At 34.7% G+C, this 25,391-nt stretch overlaps 1 protein-coding gene across 8 annotated transcripts in view; it reads right to left on the reverse strand.

Moving 5' to 3' along the window:
- Positions 1–25,391, reverse strand: part of CSMD3 (CUB and Sushi multiple domains 3) — a 1,408,207-nt gene that overhangs the window by 259,977 nt on the left and 1,122,839 nt on the right. For all 8 annotated transcript variants that reach the window (XM_037802758.1, XM_037802757.1, XM_037802756.1 and 5 more), the window contains 2 exons: positions 9,271–9,462; positions 2,505–2,643 (listed from right to left, as the gene is read on the reverse strand). In XM_037802758.1, coding sequence (XP_037658686.1) covers positions 2,505–2,643; positions 9,271–9,462 — 331 coding nt within the window. The remainder of the gene's footprint in view (positions 1–2,504; positions 2,644–9,270; positions 9,463–25,391) is intronic.

A 25,391-nucleotide genomic window follows, 5' to 3' on the forward strand; every position in this document is an offset into this window, starting at 1 on the left:
GGTGACTCTCAGACCTTGAAACCTATGGAATATGCCCTGCAGGTTTTCAAATCTGTTTGGGACTGATGACCCCACTTTTCTTCTACTGTCTCCCTATGGGAATGTGAATATGCCTGTCCCTCCTTTGTATATTGGAAGCAGATAACTTGTTCTCTAAGTTTCACAAGTTCACAGATGGAAAGGAATTATGGCCCAGGACAGACCACACCCACAACCAATTTTGAGAGGCTTTGTATTTAGCATTGTTACTGAAATGACTTAAGGCTTTTGGGATATTGTGATGGAATGAATGAATTTAGAGTGTAGAGAGAACATGTCTTTTTGTAGTACAGAGGGTGATGTGTAGTGGTTTGAAATTCTGGGTACCCCAGAAAAGCATGTTCTTAAAGTTAATCCATTCCTGTGGGTGTGGACCCATTTAAGTAGGATCTTTTGATGAGGTTATTTCAGTTAAGGTGTGACCCACCTCATTCAGGATGGGTCTTAATCCTCTTACTGAAGTCCTTTATAAGAAAATGAAATTCAGATAAAGAGAGAGAAAGCCATGAAAGCAAGAAGCTGAAAGCAAGGAAACCCATAAGAGAAGGGAGAGACCAGCAGACACTGCCATGTGCCTTGCCATGTGGCAGAGGAGCCCAGGATCACTGCAGCCAGTCTTCAGGAAGAAAGCATTGCCTTGATGATGCCTTGATTTGGACATTTTTCTTAGCATCAAAACTGTGAGCTAATAAATTCCCATTGTTTAAAGCCAACCCATGTCATGGTATCTGCTTTAAAGCAGCCTGGGAAAGTAAAACAGCCTCTCTGAACTTCATTTCTTTTGACACTAACATTTGATGACCATTACAACATGCTTGCCTATTTCACTGCTGGGAGAATCATTAGGAAAAAAAGTGTTTTGTAAATGATATTAATATGGTATTATTTATTGTTCTTGGAAGGTTAAAAGCCTATTTAACTTTGGCCTACAGTATATTTGTTTTTAATTTCTGGTTTGATCTTAAATAAAAATTTCAAAATATTGATTTGCATCTTCTTTGAAAATACAAAGAAAACAATAATCAGTTTTCTTCAACTAGGGAATTTTAAAATCATAGTCCTAATGATTGTTTTTCCTGAAAAACTAGAAAGACAGTATACTCTAATAGTACATTACATTTTACAAGTCATTTTCATAATTATTAACTTGATCTTGCCAATAATCCCATGGTTTAAGGAGGGGAGGGGATTATGATTTTAATTTTAGCAATGAGTACATTAAGGCCCTGAAAAATCGGTGGCCTCCTGAAGGTTGTACAATAAATGTCAGAGCTGTAAATCAAATTTAGCTTGCACACTGCCTGTAATACAATCTTCTACCATCCACTTATTAAACAGAATAATTTTATAAGTAAACTGAGCCCTGTATCATATGTCTTGATATTTCTAATGCTTGTACTGCTATTTCCTCAACTCTAAAGGAGGAGTAATAATAGTACTTACCTCAGAAAGTTGTTATGAAAACTGAAGGATACATGTAATATTCTTACAACTGGGAGTTGGTATATATATAATTAGTATTATTATTGTTGTTTTGTTATTACCAATTAACAATGTTTCTTTACAAATGAAAAAAATTCCATATACTTACACTTTTGCCAGTTTTTCATGAATTCAAATTATCTTTGCTTATTTTTAATCATGTTTCAATATTTTAGAAAATGTTGCATATTTAAGATTAATATTTTTGCATAAATATCAAGCAGCTTTATCATACTGGTGGCAGGAGGAAGATTTCTGTTTTTTAGGCCAATATAAACATCTTTTGGACATGAAAGATTAGGAGAATTTCTACTTAGTAACTCTGAGTTGCTGACATCTAACACACCCACTGAAATCTAAAGGGAAAGAGTTAAACCAGGATTTCACAATACTAAGTCTTGGATCCATGTGAAGAAAAGGAGGCTCATTCAAATGAGGAATGTACCCAGTATAACACAGATGACAGAGGCAGAGCTAAAGCTTAAACCCAGCTGCCCTCTTTAACACCTCAGAAGCTGCAAACCACACTGCATCAGAACTAAGCTAGCCTTGCAGTTTACATGGCTGAACGACAATGTAAGGCTCCATTATGGGACAAGTTCTGCTGGTAAATCATGCAGAACTGACCTTTTAATCTTGAAGTTTAGGAAAAACTGAATTTTTTCAAGCAGTGATGGTAAGTACTGGGAAGGAGGAAAAATAATGAAGAGATCAAACTTTCTGTGAGTCAATAAACCACTGGATGCTTAACCTGTTGCTGGTGGAAATGCACATCTACTTTCCTTCAGAACGGCTTTGGTGCTATATGACAATTCAGGGCTTTGTAAACTGTTGAATTCTGTACAACTGCAAAGTATTAGAATTAGGATGCATAAAAAAATAATAAAAATGCCATGTTTAGAAATAAAAAATTTACTTAAGGCAAATGCTAAAGCAAAATGACCAGAAAGATTTTTCAGATACGGGAACATGTAGGAATTTACCTGATAAATGCCAGGGAGATAACGTAATCTGTGTTGACAGTGATAGTCCAGTCACAGTCCCTGCTGTGGGGATATGGATGAGGGAAATTTGGCGAAAGAATAAAGCCTGAAGATCCTGTTAAATTGCCTCCACAGGGTGCTTTAATTTAAACAAACAAACAAAACCCCTTAAGTAATTAACAAAATTTATTAGCTATCATTATTTTTGAAAACATTTCTTTAAAAGAGTTAATGAAGTTTTATACAGACATGACTTTCTATACTATTGGATACTTGGATACTGCATTGTCTTTCAAGACAGAGCATTAAAATATTAGCTATTTAGCTTGATACATACATACATACATTTATGCATACATAGAAGTAGCTGCTTTACTGGTTTCAAAAGACAAGAAAAAATTACATATATGCTTTTCTCCCATCCTATTACTATTTTGTTTCATGTAAAATAAAAATTAGCATTAGGAAGTGGGGTAAAGATGGTTTCTACCTGGTTACTGGAAAAAATCTGAAGGTTACTAGAAAAAAATTAGAAACAAAATTCTTTATAATAAGCAGAATAATAGCATATGAGATATTTGACCCATTTTCATATCTTTCCTGGTACCATTTATGATATATATGGATAAAGAGACTTTGATAATAGTTAATAATGAAAATGGATAATTATCTGAGAACCCAGAGCACTTTATAGTAAAACACTCTTATACTGAATGTGAGGATATTCCTAAATTCTAGTTGCCTGACTTGCTGATGAAAATAGATAGTTACTATAGTTATTATCACAGTACCAAGCAAAGGTTTCTGTAACACTTCAATGGAGAGGCTCAAAAAATTGTCAGTGAAATTCAGAGAACAGATACTTTAGGGAATTATTGTTGAAGTCTGTTATGCACAGCTTACTTTCAGAAAATAATGTATTACACAGAACTGGCAGCTTCAAGGAAAATAGAGAAATGAAGATATAGAGTTCCCTGGTCACAGGGTTAGAAAGTGAGAATTATACATTTATATATAAACATAGACATAGACATAGACATATGAGATAGAACAATTGATATTCTCATGATATCATGATGTCTCCTACCCACAATCAGCACTTCAACATTCTTATTTTATTTGGGTTTTGAAAGTGTAGTTTTCTTGGATAAATTTTACTCATTAGCTATAAGGCATACCAGGGTCTTTTGACTGCATAAAACTGGTTTGAAAGAAGTTGGTTCTGGCAAAATTTCAACATCTCTCTTCTTTGCCTGACTTTACATATGCAAAACCATCGTTTATAATTTAGTAGGTTTTTCCATTTAAATTATGGATGTCCACTACCACACCCCTCTGCTACCCTAGCTTCAGTCACTCTCAGAGGATGGCCTCAATTTCTACTATAGTGAGAGTGTTTAGTTGCTCAGACTAAATTTATTCACCACTGCTTCCCTATCAGCTATACATTTTTGTGGTATATTATCGAATGATTAGACATGACTACTCAATTTTCTTCAGTCTTCCCCCTCCAAACTTTCTAAGTTTTCTAATGTTTATATAATCAGAGGATAATGAATCACTTCCATTAATCAAGATCAACACCCTCAATGTGGTCAAATAATTCCCCTCATTATTCCTGAATTCTGTTCAGTTAAGTATCTCTTTTATTTTCTCTACCTTCTACCCCTTAGTCCACAGACAGGCTCATGTCTCTTTCATCCTAAGATAAAACAAAGTTCCCAACAACCTAACCCCTTTCACCTTCTTTTAATTAGGCCTTTTGAAAGAAAGGTCTAATCTTGTCTCTTCCTTGACTTAAATGCTATATTTACCTATAAGCAAACTAAGATGATTAGCAAAAAGGATCACCAAAGAAAAAGTTAAAAATTTATTATTTTATATCTTTAAGAAAGACAACAAAGTATTCATCATGGGAATATGTATTTTAAGGTTTAGAACTGTTTATATTTTAAATTATATTTAGAGAGACCATTAATTATTTTATTGCCTATGGACTCCAGATATCTAATTATTTTATTGCCTATGGACTCCAGATATCTATATTTGCCTTGCTCATCTCTCATTCTCTCCAGAACCATTGCTATCTTCCTCAAGCCCCTTACCCTCAATAAAAGCACTGCTTACCTCCTCCCCAAATGACTTTTGTATTGATAAATTTAATGGATACTGTTCTGCCCTGATCTCTCTTTTCATGTCCACTATTCACCTTCACCCTAAATTCACCCTCATTGTTTCTGGATCACCACTTCTAATTTTCTTCTGGTGTCTTTGGACAGACCTTAATTTCATTGGCAAGCACTTCTTTCATTTCATATTATAATTGTTGCATTCTCTTGAGTTCCTTACCTCATCTTCTCTAATTTTCACTCTTTACATTCTTACTTACTGACCATATCTGAATTTATGACTTTATCTTCCATTTCAATACTGATGACTCCTTTTCCTATCTCCTCCAGCTTTTTCTGCTGACTTCTAAAAACATGCTCAAGTGCCTACTGGCTATCTCTACCTGGTAGTCTACAGGTAGGTACATCAAACATGCCCAAATACCCAAACCTCAACTCAAATTTGCTTCTTCTTCTGCATTCCTAAGCTGTTTGATTAGCACTATCATCAACTTTTATTCCCAAATTAGAGACCTAAAAGTCCTCCCATTTCTTCACTGTGCCCTAGTATCCAATCCATCGAGCTACCCAAGATTCTACCTTATAAATATTTTTCAAACTGCCCCTTCTCTCCTATTTCTAGATCCAACTCTTATTTGCCTCCAAAATACTGCAATGGCTTCCTATTTCTATGCCTCTAATGTAATCTGGTCTCCTCCAATTCATATTGCCACTGAAAACATCTAACCAGACCATGCCCATGCTCAAAATTCTGCAGTTGTTTCACATTGCCTAAAAGATGATACTCAAAGTCCAGTACAGATTTCATGACCTGAACCTCCCTACCTTTCAGTCTCAACCACCACTCTAGGCACACAATTTACACTCAAATACTATCAAACTGCTTATAGCTTCTTACTCCTTCCCTGTCTTTTCTTACGCTAGTCCTTCTTTCTTAAATGTCCTTTTTTCCTTCTGTATTTATACAACTCTTACTTATGCTTCAAGATTCATCTCTTCCTTCAGGAAGTTTTCCTCAAACTCCCAAGTCTGAGCATGCTTCAGCTCTCCCACATTTTTAAAAAGAATTTATATCTTTCATTCAGGTATCTATATTTTCCACTAGCCTTTAAGCTAAAGACTGTGTCTTATATGTGGGTTTTATTTCTGGGTTATCATATACTTCTCCATCCATACCCGTTTGTTGAATTACCAGTGTCTCTGTATTATGAAGATAGTGAAGATGGATGAAAATGCAGTCTAATTGGTAGTCATGTATTTGCATAAATCTAGTAGTACAGTTTGACTTTGAGGGTTTTAAAATCATATATACACTAAGAAAAATATGCAAATGCAGACATGAAAAAAACTGGAATGACAGACAATATGTTCTTGGTGGGTTTACTCAGATGCTAAAGTGGTGGATGATGTGTAATTTGGGGGGGTGGGGAAAGCAATTTGTTTCTATTTTCTGAAAACATAGATCTTTCCTGTTGTTAGAAATTTTATACATATACATATGTACATATGTATGTTTGTACATGTATAACATCACAAGAGACATAGGAAAATCTATTATATATTTTTAAGCATTTTTTGAAGTATATATTTAAATATTTAAGTATTTCATTAGATATTTTCTGTGATTATACTATTATTTGAGCATAAGATTCTCAAGAATTCTTTTGAGTCTATTACTTCAAGTATTTATCAAGGTTTTCCCAGTATATTTCAAAGTTAGTTGATTCTGAAAATCAAAAAGCCAGTGAGACAATCAGAGAGAGGCATTAGTGGACATTTGCATACCCAACATTCAGTGAGTAAAGGAAAATCTCCTTGACTTCAATATATTAAAATTTAAAGGGCATTTAGAAGATGCATTTTTATATTTACAGCTCTAATCATACAGCATTCAAAATAAGATTCTCCTTAAGTCAAATAGACACATGAATTAAATTTTCAGTTAGATTTCATGGAATTGTGATATTAGTGATTTGTTCTGTGTAGTTTCTTGTGAAGCAGGCACCCAGCATCCATTACTGACAACTATTTCACAATCTCCTTAATTGTTTCCCCCAATTCAGTTTTATTTGTGTCTACTGTCCTTCTCAGCAGCCCACCCTCGCCAATGTCTTAGTTATTTAACTTCATATCCAGTGCTGCTACTTTCCCTCTGGCAATGTCAAAGTAATCTTCACACTGTCAATTTTGTTGGAAATGAATTCTATTAACTCTCTTAAGGATGACGTCCTTCCGTTTGGTACTTGCTATAAGGCTGACTACTTCTACATGCAAGCAAAATGCCTTATGCTCCAGGATCTGAGACACGCTTATGGAGTCTCTAAGAAGTTCAGGGTTTAATCTTTGGCATAGTATTTCCAATCATAGAGTTCTTTCTTATCAGTTTCCAAGGTCAATCTTTCTGCAACCTTAGCAGTTTTTCATTTTTTTTCTTTTTTTTAGGTTATTTTCTTCCTTAGAGGAGCTCTAATGTGTATCTTCTTTTCAAGCTATCTTTTCCTACCCCAAAATAATACATGGAACTATAATCTGTACAAAAACTTTCCACAACCTGCTCAACTTAAGTAAGATTTAGTGTTTTTTTTTTCAAATTAGAAATTGCTAGCTAAAGCATGTCTTGTCTATAAGTGGAATTTTGCAACATTAGCCTATTGGAGAACCCTGTAATCTTTTGCATTTTGCATTTTAGATTTTCCAGAATTTCAATAAAAAGCTCTTCAATATTTTATGATTCTAAACACAAAAACATTTGAAGTAATATAACCCTTCTGGGAGTTCTAATCCTAAATGCCTTGTAACTAGGACTAAGAATCACAACAAAGGAAGAAGTTCTAGAATAAGTCTGTGGTATGCTATCATTTCCTCTTTACAACAAAGACTCTCTTTATCAGACGTACAAATTTCAATTAGCTTGAATTTGGTATTTTAATGTAACTGAAAATTTTTATATTAACTGAGTAGTAAACAAAAAAAATGAAAACTTTTATGTTTCACTCCTTTTTTGTTAAAAAATATTTTTTTAACAAAAGCATTTTTTATTGCTTTTATAGGTACAGTAATGGTAAATTTAAATTAATTGATGTTTGAAGATTTGGAATCGTGCAGTGGTGCATGAAAACCAATACAGGTACAAATAGAAATGATAAATATATAAAGGAAGATTTGGTTAAATCCAAACTGGCTCAAGCTATGCCCTTAAAGTTTTATTTGTGCTTTTTTTTTTTTCAAATCTTTTTAGTAAGCTTACTTCCTTGTCATCTGTCTTGTTTTATACAGAGAAGGCTGAGAAGTGTTTATCTACTCCCTGGCTAGTTTGGGCCTGTAGGTGTGTTTTGTTTAGTGTATGGAATGTTGTGAAAAATTCTAACATATAAAAGAGACAAAATGTGGTATAAAAAACTCAGATTTTTATTTTTCATTTCCCTGAAAAGTAAAATTCATAAAAAAAATACCCAGTGCTTAGAACAGTGCCTGGGACACATTGAATGGCTAATGAATTTGAATTTGCAACTCTTGTACAAGAAGTTACAAAGAAGGGATATCATAAATCTGAACAATTGAGTGCTTGAATTTGTTCACTTTTGACTGAGGTACTAAACACTCTTTTCCTACTTCCATGTTACTTTCAAAAAATAAATCACTGTGAATTATACTGAAAATATATTTATGAGTTTGGTGTAAGTGGCCAAAAATAAGGCTTTTTTTTTTTTTGCTAACTGTGCTAAATTTGTATTTGCTGAATGCTATAAGAAATACAATGAACAAGGTACAAGAACTTTCAAGTATAATAGCAGAGAGAAAATTTAATAAATAATAGAAGAGAGAACATAGTTTGATCAAAACGAATCATAAATTTAAGATGAATTTATTTACAAAAATTCAAGATGAATCAATTACCAATATACTTGAACAAAAAGGCTTGAGAGTAAAGCCAGGTTAAAATTTTAAAGCCTCATAGTAAGACTTATTTTAAAACTTGTATAGTAGATTTTCTCACTATTTTTATTCCAAAGGTGGTATCTTCCTCTAAGTTTTTCTCAGACCCAGTAGAGAAATAAAGCATATTTTAATTTTCTGGAGTTGCACTTGGAGATTCAAGAACAAAGCATGGAGACAAAAGGCAGACAACTAGAAGTAGTGATCAAGTCCTGCAACTTCTTAGATCACCAAAATAAAAACTGATATTCTTTTGGAATACATGCTTTGAATGGAAAATCACGCCTTTGAAACTCCAACATAGGTTCCAACAAAACTTTCTTTCTTAGAAAAAATAACATTTTAGAAGTAAGATTCTTATGGCCTATTTTAAACATAAAGTCTGAATCTACTTTAAAAATTTTAAAAACAGTGGATAGCTACATTTATATAGCAGGTAAAGGAAGTCAAGATTTTTCAAGAGCTGTGATTCAACTTTTTGAGGATCTTAGATTCACTGAGAATCTGATGAAATTAGGGACTCTCTCCAGGGGAAAAATAATGATTACTTCCAATTTTGTACATTTTCAAGAGTTTCACAGACTTCTGAAATCTTCGACTCCCATATAGAACCTATTATGGTTCTTAATTAATAATCATGGTACCAGTTTTTAAAAATTGTTTTATATTTATATAAAATTTAAATTTTCTTTAAGTCATACCTATACAGACTGGTGGGCTGGGCTGCCAGAAGTATCGATTTTCTACCTGAATGCAGGTTATTCTTTCCTCGCCTTGAAGCTCATATCCTGGGTCACACTGAAAAACAACAGTGTCCCCAGGTTCTCTTCCATCTCCATTTCGAGTCCCATTCATGGGAACACCTGGGTCACGGCATGCCGTGGCAACAGAACCTATCAAAAGAAAGAAACAGAACTTTAGTTTCAATGCTAACAATATCATTTTCAAAGTTCAAAATTATGAAGTGTAAAGTTTAGAACCTTCTACATATCTTTGTGTTTTTTAGACAATATACTTAAAAAATACTTGGGTGAATTTTTAAATGCAGTTACAATAAATCCTTTTTATTTTTTATTGATTAAATAATTCATTGGCTAACTTGTTTCAAGAAAGGGAAAGAAATTTTAGAAGATAAATAATAGGCTAACTCAAAATCATTAAACAATCTGCAAAAGACCCTGTGAAGAGGATGAAAACACAGCATAAGGACTGGGAGAAAAAATTTGTAAATGACTTATTTCACAAAAGATTTGTATCTAGAATATATAAAGAACTCTCAAAACTCAATTACAAAAGGGGCCAAAGACTTTTCACTGAAGAAGATATCAGATGGCAAATAAACACATGAAGAGATTTTCAACATCATTACCTACTAGGAAAATGCAAATTAAAATGATGAGACATTACTATATATCAGAATGGCTAAAGTAAAAAATAGTGCTAACAACAAATGTTGAGAAAAATGTAGAGAAATTGAATCACTCATATTGCTTCTGGAAACATAAAATGGCACATCCATGCTAGAAAGGAATACAGCAGTTTCTTATAAAATGTGCTTGCCATGCAACCCAGCAATTGCACTCTTGACCATTTATCTAGAGAAGTGAAAGCTTAGGTTCACATAAAAACCTGTACATGAATATTTGTTGCATCTTTATTTGCAATAGCCAAAAACTAGGAAAAACCCAAATTTCCTTTAACAGGTGAATGACTAAAAAAACTGTGGTAGATCCGTACAAAGGTGTATTACTCAGTAATAAAAAGGGGGCAATTGATAAACCCAACAATTTGGGTGGATCTCAAGGGAATTTTGCTGAGTGAGAAAAAAAAAAGCCAATCACAAAAGATTACATATTATTTGATATTATTTATATAATATAGTTGAAGTGAAAAAATTTTGAGTTGGAGAACAAATAGTGGTTTTCAGGGGTTGGGGAATAAGTAAGAGAGAGGCGATTGTGGCTATACCAAAGAGCAGCATGAGAGATCCCTGTGATGGACCTCTGCTTTATCTTGACTTTGGTGATGGTCACATGAATCTACATAGAACTACATAAACACAACACATACAAAAGAGTGCTTGTAAAGCTGATGAAATCTGAATAAGGTTGGTGGATTGTGTCAATGTTCATTTATATACTGTATTTATGCAAGATATTATCATTGGGGGAATTGAGTAAAGAGTATACAGGATCTCTCTCTGTTGGTTCTTACAACTGCATTCAAATCAACAACTACCTAAAAGTAAAATGTTAAAAAAAATCATTACTGAAGAGGAGAATAATATGAGATCATAGCAAAGCAACTTTCTTTTTCTTTATGGTGAATGACATATTTAGTAATAGAGTTAACTTTAATTAATAAAGTTAATGGTACAAAATATTACTATGAATTACTAGAAAGTGGACTTACCCTGAAGGACATGTGAATTAAACATCAAGACAAATAAGCTATTAAATTTTCCATTTTAAACTACTATGAAACTATATTCGTAAATGTAGGATTCAGTACTTGTTCAAATTATTATTTTAAATTGCATATCAAAGTAATGACTCAAATTGCTAGATTACAAACACATAATTGATATTCACTCATTCATTCACTTACTAACTTAACATATGACAGGCATGGCTAGGTATTGGGAATACAAAAAAGAAAAAAGCAGACACAAATAGAACTAAACAGACTTCAAATTGTTTTGGATTGTGGTGATATCAATAAACAGATTCTAGACGGACGGATAGATAGATAGAGAGATAGATAGATAGATAGATAGATAGATAGATAGATAGGTAGGTAGGTAGAGTGATTCATCAGTATATTAATCAATCTGTTAACAGATCCAGCAAATTTGTTGCATCTTATGTATCTAATACACATACATAACAAAGAAATCAGAGATTTTAGACACAGTATTGAAATGTTTTAACTCTCAAAGCTGTGGCCATCAAGAAGACCATAACGTTTTTCAAAACTGATAAAAAACATTGGTAGGACTAATGTGAACTTTGAAAAATATAAAACAAATGGCTTATAATGTAGAATGTAGGGGAACTAGCAATAGAGAGCAATTAAGGAAGGGGGAACAATAATCCAAGAAGAACAGATAAGCTATTTAACATTCTGGGGATGCCCAGGAATGACTATGGTCTGTTAATTTCTGATGGATATAGTAGGAGCAAGTTCACAGAAATGTTGCTATATTAGGTAACTTTCTTGGGGTAAAGTAGGAACATGTTGGAAGTTAAGCAGTTATCTTAGGTTACTTGTCTTTTTCTTATTCCCTTGTTATGGTCTCTTTGAAATGTTCTTTTATTGTATGTTTGTTTTCTTTTTAACCTTTTTTTCATACAGTTGATTTAAAAAAGAAGGGAAAGTTAAAAAAAAAAAAAACAAGGAAAAAAAAAAGATGCAGTGCCCCCTTGAGGAGCCTGTGGAGAATGCAGGGGTATTCGCCTACCCCACCTCCATGGTTGCTAACATGACCACAGACATAGGGGACTGGTGGTTTGATGGGTTGAGCCCTCTACCACAGGTTTTACCCTTGGGAAGACGGTTGCTGCAAAGGAGAGGCTAGGCCTCCCTATGGTTGTGCCTAAGAGCCTCCTCCCGAATGCCTCTTTGTTGCTCAGATGTGGCCCTCTCTCTCTGGCTAAGCCAACTTGAAAGGTGAAATCACTGCCCTCCCCGCTACGTGGGATCAGACACCCAGGGGAGTGAATCTCCCTGGCAACGTGGAATATGACTCCCGGGGAGGAATGTAGACCTGGCATCGTGGGACGGAGAACATCTTCTTGACCAAAAGGGGGATGTGAAAGGAAATGAAATAAGCTTCAGTGGCAGAGAGAATCCAAAAGGAGCCGAGAGGTCACTCTGGTGGGCACTCTTACGCACACTTTAGACAACCCTTTTAAGGTTCTAAAGAATTGGGGTAGCTGGTGGTGGATACCTGAAACTATCAAACTACAACCCAGAACCCATGAATCTCGAAGACAGTTGTATAAAAATGTAGCTTATGAGGGGTGACAATGGGATTGGGAAAGCCATAAGGACCAAACTCCACTTTGCCTAGTTTATGGATGGATGTGTAGAAAAGTAGGGGAAGGAAACAAACAGACAAAGGTACCCAGTGTTCTTTTTTACTTCAATTGCTCTTTTTCACTCTAATTATTATTCTTGTTATTCTTGTGTGTGTGCTAATGAAGGTGTCAGGGATTGATTTGGGTGATGAATGTACAACTATGTAATGGTACTGTGAACAATCGAAAGTACGATTTGTTTTGTATGACTGCGTGGTATATGAATATATCTCAATAAAATGAAGATTAAAAAAAAAAAAAAAAAAAAGACATAATGCTGAGCAAAATAAGCCAGGCACAAAAAGAGAGATATTGTATGTTACCACTAATGTGAATTCTGTGAAAAATGTACAATGTTTTATAGTGTAGAATGTAGGGGACCTAGAGATACCAATTAGTGGAGGGGGAATGATAATCTAATAAGAACAGGTAAACTATGGAGGGTAATCTCAATGTTATGGGAATGCTCAGGAATGATTATGGTTTGTAAACTTTCTTGGATATAGTAAGATCATGTTGGAAGCAATAGAGTTATTTTAGGTTTTTTTTTTCTCTTATTCCTTTGTTTTCTTAGGGGTTGTTAATTTTATTGGGGTATGGTAGGAACATGTTGGAAGCAATGTAGTTAATTTAGATTATTTGTTTTTCTTACTCCTCTGTTTGGACATGGTTTATTAATTTTCTTGGGGTATGGTAGGAACATATTGGAAGCAAAGTAGGTATTTTAGGTTATTTGTTTTCCTTAATCCATTGCTTTGTTTGAAATGTTGTGGGGTTTTTTTGGTTGTTTGCCTGTTTGTTTTTAATTTTTTGATAAACAAAGTTAAAAAATTGAAAAAAAATCAGTAGAAAAATGGGAGTAAAAACTAAATGACAAATAGGGTGGGATGGGGGGAGGGTTTGGGTATTCTCTTTTCACTTTTATTTTTTATTCTTATTCTGATTCTTTCTGATGTAAGGAAAATGTTCAGAAATAGATTGTGGTGATGAACGCATAACTATATGATCATACTGTGAACAGTTGATTGTATACCATGGATGACTGTATGGTTTGTGAATATATTTCAATAAAACTGAATTAAAAAAAAAAAACAAAATAAAAAACAAAACATTGGTAGGGTGTTCAGCCTGACACTGCATCAAAGCAGAAAAAACAATGATCATAAACATATATATTTGTGTGTGTTTAATTTGTGGAAACAATAACAACAGCAAAATCTAAGAGGGTTGCAAACTGATCAGGAAAATGAAACAAAATCCATACATCTTTTGACTCTCATTCTAACATTCCAATGCTCTGTTAATAACCAGAAGTTTTATATATATATTGTTTTATTTTACTGATATACTAGTATTTCTAGGCAAAGGCAAGGGACTTTATATATATAATTCCTTTAATTCTCATAACAATCCTATGAGTCAAGTATTCTTATTATCATTTTGGAGATAAGGAAACAAAAGTTTAGGGAGGCTAAGTAACTTGTCCAGCCTTATAAAAACTATAGAGTGCAGAAACAAGACTTGAACTCCAGTCTGATTTCAGAACCCAACCCTTAAATATTACACTGGACTGTCCTCTTCTATCTATATTGTCCAAGAGATTCAATTTCTCCCCTCCTTAGTTAAATGAAATAAGCTAATAAGACCCATTAAGAAATCTCAGTTAAATAAAACAACCTAATAAGACCCGTTAAGAAATTATAAGACAGAGATTATATCTATAAATAAGAAAACTGAAAGCTGTTATAAATCCAAATTTACCTTAAAAATAATTCAACTTACATTCATGTCAGTTGTTTTTGAAAGAGTTATTTTCAGTTAATAGCATTAACAATCTCACCCATATTAGAGAATAACAGGGGAAGTAGAAGAGGGCTTGGTTCCAATTTCCAAGTGAATTTGTTCTATAATATCCATTGGTGTTCTTTAGCAGAGCATCATGCATTACAGTGTGTGGGCAATACTAATATGCTATGAATATAGATCTTCTGTGAAATGTTCATTGTGATAAATAATCTTTAAATTTTTCTTGAATTGCTCTGGAGAGTGATATTCTATAATGTAAGACTTACATTTAGGATGTTTTTATTGGAAAGATTACATAAATGTGTATGTCCTATAGCTTTCAAACTGAAATATAGGACTGATATAAAAGAATATAAGAAAACTGGTTTGTTTGAGATTTCTTTGTGCTGGTAAAAATGTATGTGTAATTCTATTAGGAAAACATTAAAATGAAAGCAGTTGGAATAGTTGGGTCTTGGCTGAGTATGAGGGCAAAAGGTGTTTTTGCTCTCATGTCTGGATTTACTGTGCTTAAAAATTTAAAGAGGGACCAAGTAGCTGTATTAAGAATGCATTTATATGACAGTTGAAAGATGTATGAGAATATCCATTTGCTGGTGGGCCTGGTTGATTTGAAAGAAAAGAGGTGGTTAAACCCCCACTGTTCCTTTTTTCTCAATTAATAAACAAATTAGGGGTTGAGTTTTAAAGTACAACAGAGAATGATGGGGTTTAATGAAAGGCCAAAGAAAATTTTTCCTCTTGGAATTACTTGAGTTCTGAAAGCAATTAGTAAAATACACACAGGGGCAATTACTTGGTGTAATGCTGTTGTCTTACTTTCTTTACTAATTCAAAGTTTGGTTTCCATATTGGTTATCTTTCATGTTTTTGTAGACAAAATTATAGTAATTATGGCATCAATCATTCCTGTTTTTTTATTAATAGAAAATACAGTTATTGAACAAAATAAATAGCCATTTAAGGAGCTATGCTATATCTCCTTGAGAAAGAAAAGTCTTATAAACTTGTTGACTCACTTGTAATGATTGTATGAAAAGGAACATTCTGGAAAGTGAACATTATAGGCTTATATACTATCACTTCCAAATATAGCTTAGAATTGACTTTAAAAGCCTTCTGAGACTGACGGTAAACAATGACTTTCCTTCTTTGTTTCCTTCATCTCAAATGGACAGGCCATTATATTTTGTTTAATCTAGAATGGGAATTATCAATTGGCCAGTCTGTTATATAGCTGTAGACTGTGCTCCTTATACCAGCTGATTATTCAGTAGAAATTATAACAGTCAAACGGCAAAATTACATAAAATAGATTATGTGAATGGTTAATAATGTTAATAATACCTAACATTTATTGGGTTCTTACTATGTTTCAAATACTGTGCTATGAGCTGCATCTCAGTTGTTTCGTAAGAAGTCTATGTACTATTATTATCTATGTTTTCCAATGAGAAAATTGAGGCTTAAAGAGGCTGAAAAATTGCCAGCCTTCACTCAATTATTTAGGGCAGTTAAAGTGGGAATGCAGATATGAGACCATATCTTAGGGACATTTCTTAAATAAAAGTTAGAGAGCCTTTTAAATAAAAATGTGCTTAAAGTGTTGACTATAGTATAAAATGCAATAATATGATTACTTAAATTGAAATTTATAAAACTATATTATCTCAAAATGTCTTTTTTTGTTTTTAATTTTTTAATTTTAATGCAATTTTATTGAGATATAACCACACAACATACAATCACTCAAAGTGTACAATCAGTTATTCACAGTGTCGTCATATAGCTGTGCTTTTATCCCCTCAAACTTTGAACATTTGCATTATTCCAAAAAGTAAAATAAAAATTAAAATAGAAAAGAATATCCAAAACATCCCATTTCCCTCCTCCCCTCATTGTTCGTTTACTTTTTTTAATATAGTTTAATTGAGACACATTCTCATCCACTGTGCACAATCAACTATTCACAGCACCACCATACAGTTGTGCGATCATCACCAGAATCAACCCCTGAACCTCTTCCTAACTCCAAAATAAAAATAAAAGCAAAAAAGAACCCCTAACTCTTTCCATCCACCCCATTCCACCCCATTCTTCATCCAATCTTTGTCCCCACCTCTACACTCACCCACCCACACACTGGACAAAGGGAGTGTGAGCCAAAAGGTCTCCACAGTCATACACTCACACCATGCAATCTTCAGAGCTATACAGTCGTCCTCAAGAATCAAGGTCACTAGGTTGCAGTTTGACAGCTTGAAGTATTTCCCTCTAGCCATTCTAACACACTCAAGACTAAAAAGTGATATCTATATAGAGCATAAGAATACCCTCCAGAATGACCTCTCGACTCCATTTGAAATCTCTCAGTCACTGGAACCTTATTTTGTTTCATTTCTCTTCCCCCTTTTTGTTTAAGAAGATCCTCTCAATCCCACAGTGCTCTGTCAAGGCTCATCTCCAGGAGTCATTTCCTGCATTGCCAGGGGGATTCACACCGCTGGGAGTCATGTCCCATGTAGGAGGGAGGGCAGTGAGTTCACTTGCTGAGTGCACTTAGTGAGAGAGGGGGCCATATCTGAGCAACAAAGGGGTTCTCTGGGGGTCTCCCAGGCACAATTATAAGTGGCCTTAGCCTCTCCCTTGCAGCAACTAGCCTCACAGAGGAAAGCACCCTGATTGAGGGCTTGGGACACCAAATTGGCAGTCCCCAACGTTTGCAGGAAAATAGCAATAGCCCAGGTAGGGAAGTCCAACACATGCATTTCTCCCCAGCTCCTTGGGGGGCCCCACAAATTCACTTATACTCTGCCCATATCACTCTGGGATTTGTCAGGATTTCACCCCATCCTGTACAAACTCACCAAATCCTACTTCCCATTCAAAGCTCTATGTACCTATGGTGTTCAAACAAACTGATCATACAAGTTAAATTAGCTGGTGTGCTACAGAAAATATAGATGATGCAGCAGATAAACATCTCCTCCCTTGTTCTCACACATAAGTTGTAGTTTTAAAACCCAGTCAGTATTGTCCTTTACCCTTGGGCCTGATTTGCCTTAGTCCTAACCAGATCCTGTGGTCCTATCTCTAATTAAAGTCTGAATTCTTTTTCAGCTCTTTCAACAGTTGCTGTATGGGGTAATACTAACATTATAGCTGCCAAGTTCTAGCTCTGAGTCTTGTGTGTCACACAGATACCCAAAGTTCCAGAGACCAACGAGGTTATACACAAGGAGCTCAGCATCTCAGGATTTAGAGATAACCATTACAACTCAGGAATAGATGTGACTGCTTTAAGAGCTTATAATCTAGCAACCAATACAATAAGCATTTCCCTGATAAGCTGTGCTCTAAGACTCAGTTCTTGGAGTTTACACATTATAGTCAGTCCATATTAGTGAGGCATTATAATGTTCGTCCTCTTGTTCCTGGTGTGCTTCACTCAAAATGTTGTACTCAACATACAACTAGGTGTACTTCATTCACCTAGTTGTGAGTCTCACAGCTTCATTTCTTCTTGTAGCCGCTCAATATTCTATCATGCATACACTACAGTTCACCATTCTGTTTATCAGTCAATGTACTCTTATGCCACCTCTGTCTACTGCAAACAGTGAATACTGCCACTATATATACTGGTGTGTAAATGTCCATTTGTGTCCCTGCTCTCCGATCTTCCAAGTATATACCCCATACTGAGGTTGCTGGACCTTGAAACACCCACAAACCTAGCTTCTTGTGGGACCACCGTACTGTCCTCCAGATAGGCTACACCATTCTACTTCCCCACCAACAGTGAATACATACATCTCTCTCTCCAGGTTCTCTCCAGCACTTGTGTCCCTCTGTTTATTTTTTTCCCTGCAATTTTATAGGGATATATTCAAATACCATACAATCATCCACGGTGTACAATCATTTATAGCATCATCATATGGTTGTGCATTCATTACCACAATTAGCACTTACACATGTTCATTACTCAAAAAAAGAGAATTGAAACAAAAGAATAATAAAAAGGATAAAAGTAAAAGTAAAACTAAAATCAAATACAGCAATAAGGTCAGTAATAAAAAGGATAAATGGAAAAATAAAAATAAGATAAAATACAGCCACAGAAAAAGAGGAAGAGGCGAAAAAAAATCAAAAGACAAAAGAAAAAGAAAAAGAGAGGAAAAAAATGGCAACTAAAAAGCTACAAAAGAAAAGGTTTAAATAAAATAAAATACCATTAAAAAGTCAGATGACAACACTAATGCCAAGACCTCATACCCCTCCCTTATGTCTCCCTCTTATATGCATTTAGCCTTGGTATATTATCCTTGTTACAATTAAAGAAAGCATATTGCAATGTTACTGTTAACTATAGACTCCAGTTTGCACTGATCGTGTTTTTCCCCCCATACCACCCCCTTCTGAGCACCTTACAAAACTTACATTTGTTTGTTCTCCCTCATGCAAAAACATATTTGTACATTTTATCACAATCATTGACCAGTCTAAGTTTCACTAAGCCACACAGTCCCAACCTTTATCTTTTGTCTTTCCTTCTGGTGTCCTACATGCCCCTAACATTTCTCTTTCAACCATACTCACAGCCATCTTTCTTCAGTGTACTTATGTTATTGTGCTACCATCTCCCAACATTGTGCTCCAAAACTCTCTCTCCTGTCTTTTCCTATCTGTCTGTAGTGCTCCCTTTAGTATTTTCTGTACAGCAGGTATCTTGCTCATAAACTCTCTCATTGTCTGTTTGTCTGAGAATATTTTAAACTCTCTCTCATAATTCAAGGACAGTTTTGCCAGATATAAAATTCTTGGTTGGTGGTTTTTCTCTTCCAGTATCTTAAATATGTCATACCACTGCTTTCTCACCTCCATGGTTTCTACTGAAAAATTTGCACATAGTCTTACTGATCTTCCCTTGTATGTGGTGGATCACTTTTCTCTTGCTGCTTCTAGAATTCTCTTTTTGTCTTTGACATTTGACAATCTGATTATTAAGTGTCTTGGCATAAGTCTATTCAGATCTTTTCTGTTTGGAGTTCACTGTACTTCTTGGGTCTGTAATTTTATGTCTTTCATAAAGGATGGTAAATTTTCAGTGACTGTTTCCTCCATTATTGCCTCTGCCCCCTTTCCCTTTTCTTCCCCTTCCAGGACACCCATGACACATACATTCATGCACTTCATTTTGTCACTCAGTTCCCTGAAATGTTGCTCATATCTCTCCATTCTTTTCCTCTTTTGTGTGTAAGGGGTTCAGATGTCCTGTTCTCCAGTTCATGAATCTTTTCTTCTGCCTCTCAAAATTTGCTGCTGTATGTCACCATTGTGTCCTTCATCTCTTGTGTTTTGCTTTTCATTCTCGTAAGTTCTGCCAATTGTTTTTTCAAACATTTGATTTCTTCCTTCTGTTCACCCAATGTCTTCTTTATATCCTTCATCTCTTTTGCTATATTTTCCTTTAACTTGTTGAACTGATTTTTGAATTGATTTTTTTAATTGATTCAGGATATTTGCTTGATTAATAATTAGTTGTTTCAATTTCTGTATCTCAGTTGAAGTGTAAGTTTGTTCCTTTGACTGGGCCATATCTTCATTTTTCCTAGTGTGATTTTTTGTTTTCTGTTATTTAGGTATCTGGTTTCCTTGATTACCCTAATCAGATTTTTCCAGACCAGAAGGGCTCAGGTCTCAGGAGGAGGCAGTAGTCAGTATTAGGTTTCCCTGAGGGTGAGTCCTAGAAGATTGACAGACTTTCCTGTGAGGTCTCTAGACTCTGTGCAGCAGGTGGTGCTTGTCAGTCACCACAGCTCCCCACCAGAATGAAAACGTGATATCTTTATCCAGTGCAGCAGGTGGTGCTTGTCAGCCCACAGCTCCCCACCAGCATTAAAAGGTGAAGTCCCTTTAATTCACAGCAGACCCTGACCTGGTTAGGGGCCAAGAGTGTCAGAAGCCAAGTGGTTCTTTCTGGTTTGTTTTCCCCTAGGCTCTGGGGTCTGAATTCTCTCAGAGAAGGCAGCCACTTGGGCTGGTCCCAACCTCCTTGTCTTAGGGAAGATACACCCCCTATGGAGTTATCTTCTCCATTTGAATTCCTCCTTTGCCTTTGTGTCTCTGTTACTTCACACTTGCCTGGGTCAGCATGGAACTGAAGATGCCTGAGGCTTTCTCTAGTGGGCTGCTTAGAATGAGAGAAAAAAAATGGGAAAAGAGCAAAAGCCTCTTTTCAGAGCCAGTCCCCAGCCCCTCAGTTTTCTTAGGACACAGCCATCTTCCAGTATTCTGAGGTCAGCCAAAGTCTCTGTATTTATTTATGTATTTTTTTTTCCTTCAGCCCTGCCTCCTTCCTGCTGGAAGGAATCTGCTTCCCTTCCTGCTCCATGCTTGTAGCTTGTATTCAGTAGTCCAAATGTGTTAATTAAAACTGCAATTGGAGCTTGGTTTAGTTACTTTCCCTGTAACCTGTTTCTTTTTTTCCCATGGCAGTGTTTCAGCTCAGCCTGCCCTGTCCAAGGGGGGAGGGGTGCCAGCTGTGGGTTTGAAGAGCTTTACTTATGATTCTGGGCTTCAGTCTCAGCCACTCCACCCATTCCAGGCTGGTGTACGATGTGTGTCCTTTCACGATGTCTCCCAACATTTGTTCCAGATTATTTACTAGTTGCTTCTGGTTATTTACTAGTTGCTCTTGAGGACTAACTAAATTCCTCACTCTCTTTGTTGCTGTCTTGCTCCTCTAGATGTCATTTTAAAATCAGAAGAGCAACTATCTACCTACCTATCATACTGATTAGGATAGTCCAAAAATCTATACATCTATGACACTGCAAATTAAATGTATTAATTAACATCCTTGAAAAAATATCTGTTCACAATGATATCAACTTTATAGCCTTATCCACAGGGTATTTCCTATCTAAAGCAACAACAACAACAAACAAACAAACAAAATAAAAAGAGGAATAATTGTTCCACATGAAGAATTATGAATTTAGAATAGAGATGAATAGGAAAAAAAATTTCCCTCTCTATCGACAGCTTATGTATGCAAAATACTGGGCTGAAGACTAAGTTTTTACATTTTAAAAAAGAATCTTTATGAATTATTATCATCTCCCTTTTATAAATGAGGAAAATGAGGCTCAGAGAGGATAAGTGTTTGCTCATGGTAGAGTGGGGATTTGAACTCAAAGAGCAAATATTCAACCACTGTAGCACATTGTCTTAGCACAAACCTAGTCCATTACCAGAAATAACAATGCAAAGTCATACCCTACTAATGGGACTTTGACAGCTATTTATTCATGAAAGAATGAGCAAAAAGGTTGGACCAACTTTGAAATAGAAAGGCAAGAAATATTGAACACTTATAACCCTTCATTACACAAGAAGATTCCTTGCTTGATATTTTTACCATAAAGTGAAGCCAAAAGACTCAAAGTCAATTTGTAGTATTAGAAATAATAAAACTAAAATTTCTCCTTATATCTGTGAAATTACTGAAAAATGATATTCTTTAAATAATGATAATACCAAGGACGTTTCACTTGAATTGTTTCCTTCATTCTCTTACTCTTCTCCCCACTGTCTCTCTCATCTGATTAACTTCCTTATAGTTCACTGAAAAAAACAGAAGCATTAAGATGGGACCACCCTCATCTTCTTACCACCACACCTGACAGTCCACTGTCATCTGTTCCATATCCTCTGCTTCCCCACTTTTTACAATAAGGAAAGTACTCTTTGCTCCATGTAAGGTCAACCCTACCTCATCTGCTGCAAGTATTTAACACGCTCTCTCTCAAGGATTAATTCCAAAAATTTTCTCATCTTTTCTGAACTACCAGTTTTTCCTTCTGCACTCAATCATTTCCCACAGTATACAAATGTGGCTTAATATCTTCTATTTTAAATAAACAAACAAAAAAAACCTTCATTATACCCTCAATTCATTGTCTTCTGTTTTCCCTTTCTGCTTTCTTTAATAGCAAATATATTAAACACGAGGAAGAGGTCTATACAACTGCCTCCAGTTTCACTGTCAGCATCTCATCTCATTTATTTCTCTAACCTGCTCTTGTTAAATCCAAGTTGCCAAATCCAATGGTAACTTCTGTATCTTCTTTCAGAAACCTTTCAGCAATATCTGTCACAGCTAGCCATTCCCTCCTTCCCTTGAAGAAGGAGGGAATGGCTTTCTTTTCTTGGCTTTCATGTCACCAGCCTCTCCTGGAGTTCTTTCTGACTCATTTACTGCTTCTTCTTGTATCTTTTGCTGTCTTTGCCTTTTTAACCTGATGACTAAGGGCTGGAGTGCCTGAGGGATTAGTCCTGAATACTATTCTCCCTTCTCTCTACAATTCTCTCTAGGCAACTTTATCAGAAACCACAATTGATAACTCCCAAATTTATTTCTCCAGCCTTAACTTCTCTCTGAGTTCCAGATCCTTCTACCTAAATGCCTATTTGATTTCTCTACTTGGATATCTAATAGGCTCATCAACTTACCATGTCCAAAACATTTTCAAAGTCATAAAATCTTTTAGCTTTCAGAATTTCACAAGTAAAAAATGTAAATTTTTTTTCTGTGCTATAGATGTCAGTACACATCTACATCTACCTTATTATAGTAACCAGAAAGAGTATTCATTTTGTTAGAAATATATGCTAACATGGAAGATAAAATCATTGAAATAAGAAATAGAGTGGAATTTTTCAAGAACATAAACTCTTCTAATTTTTGCTGTATTCACTTAGGCTGGTGATTTTACCTTCTATGTTAGCATTTATTTCTAACAAAATGAATATCTCTATATTGTTATTATAATAAGAAATATTTTCAATGAGAAATTTTTACTTTCCAAAACTTTTTTTATTCCACCAGAAACAAATAACTTGCATCCATAGCTGCTTTTCTTAATAATAGTCATGTTCCAGAATATGAAAAAAAAATAGACATGTAAAAATAATGCAATTTGACAATTACTTATTTTATATATTATAGATATTTTTTCAAGATATTTTAATTTTAATTTTATATAAAAATGCATCCCTTCACATACTGTTTTAGTTTCCTAGTCTGTTCAAAGCAAATACCGTGGAATGGTTTGGCTTAAACAATGGGAATTTATTTGCTCACAGTTTTGAGGCTGGGAAAATGTCCAAATCAAGGCATCATAAAGGCAATTCTTTCTTCCAAAGAGCAGCTGCTGGATCCTTGGCTCCTCTGCCACATGGCAAGGCACATGTCAACATCAGCTGATCTTTCCCTCCTCTCTTGGGTTTTGTTGATTTCAGCTTCTTGCTTCCATAGCTCTGCGCTCTCTCTCTCTCTCTCTCTCTCTCTCTCTCTCTCTCTCTCCATTCCATTTATAAAGGGCTCCAGTAATCAGATTAAGACACATCCTGAATGAGGTGGGTCACACCTTAACTGAAGTAGCCTTATCAAAAGGCCTGCTTACAATGGGTTCACACCCACAGGAATAGATTAATTTTAAGAACGTTTTTCTGGGGGTCAAACAGTTCCAAACCACCATACATACATTGAAAGTATGCTCTAGTTGGAGAGGTTACATTAATATTACTTAGAAATCTTCAACAATGTGTTAAATCCACCAAAAAGAGTTAATTGCATTTCTTATTAAGCAATAGGTGTCATCAAATCAAGCTTTGTTATATCTTAATGATAAATAAATTGTTCTTCTAAGTGAGACACTGAAGAGAAACTTCCACAGTAATTAAAAATAGTTCATCATCACACACACACATGCACACACACACACACATTTGTTGAAAGATGAATGAATGAATGAAACCATAATTAGCATTTCAGTAGATGCTGAAGGTTTATTTATAATAGTGTTTCTTTTGACACCAGAAGAAATTTATTCTGAACATGAAGTCACAAACTTTTGTATTACATTTTAATTTGATATAATCTGTTCTGAATAACTTGAGTATGTTTTCAGAAAAGATAACAGACAACACTAAGAAGTACAGAATATGACTGAATTATCACCACTGTTACAACTCACCTGAATTGCACATATACTCCTGACTTCTCATTATATATTTGTTCTTATCCAATTGAGAGTGTAATTTCATTGGAGGTATGCACTTCATCTAATACAAAGTTCACAGTACTAGCTAGTATAGATATAGATTTCAACTATCATATGGATGCTAACTTGAACTATTAAGTCAGAAATAAAGACTGAATTACCATCTTGGTGACTTTGGGCAAATATAAACACTCCAATCTATTTATCACATTGCTTGACATAATAAAGAATAAGTGTTAAAGTTTTAAAATTTTTTTCATTAATTAATTTAATAGTAAAAATACACTAAAATTGCTCATAAATCCTTATGTGACGTTTCTTATGTGACCTTTCTATTCAGGAAGTTGCCTGCTTTTGTATAAACTTTATCTCAAGACATTTCAAGAAAGAAAAACCTTGGATTACATACAGTTAAATAAGTAATGCTATAAGAAGCAGAGTACTTAGATTATAGCCACTACCGTATTTAGAAAGGGAACTTGATCAAGTTGTATTAGTTCCTTAAATTTTAGCTTCTTGTAAAACTAGCATAGTAATATTTTACCTGACTGATATGGGATTAGATAAAATTTCAAAGTTTTGTTCTAGTAATTATTTGTATACTTCAATGAAATATGAATTCTGAAATTAATCTTTAAGGCTCAGTAGGTTTTAATATTTACTGTGTAGTTATCTAAGTAGTTTATATATTTTTTGCTATTTGAGGAGACTTCAGCAAGGTCATAACCCAAATTTAGTATTCACAAGCTCTTACATCACTCTCTTCCACTTTTTTTGCCTTGTATTTTTGTATTGACTAAGAAAAGACATGATATTCTCTACTTTACTATCTTAAGGAAATCAAGTTGGGTAGTGGGAATATTT

Source organism: Choloepus didactylus, chromosome 14, assembly GCF_015220235.1.
Source record: "Choloepus didactylus isolate mChoDid1 chromosome 14, mChoDid1.pri, whole genome shotgun sequence".
In the NCBI taxonomy this organism is placed as follows: domain Eukaryota; kingdom Metazoa; phylum Chordata; class Mammalia; order Pilosa; family Megalonychidae; genus Choloepus; species Choloepus didactylus.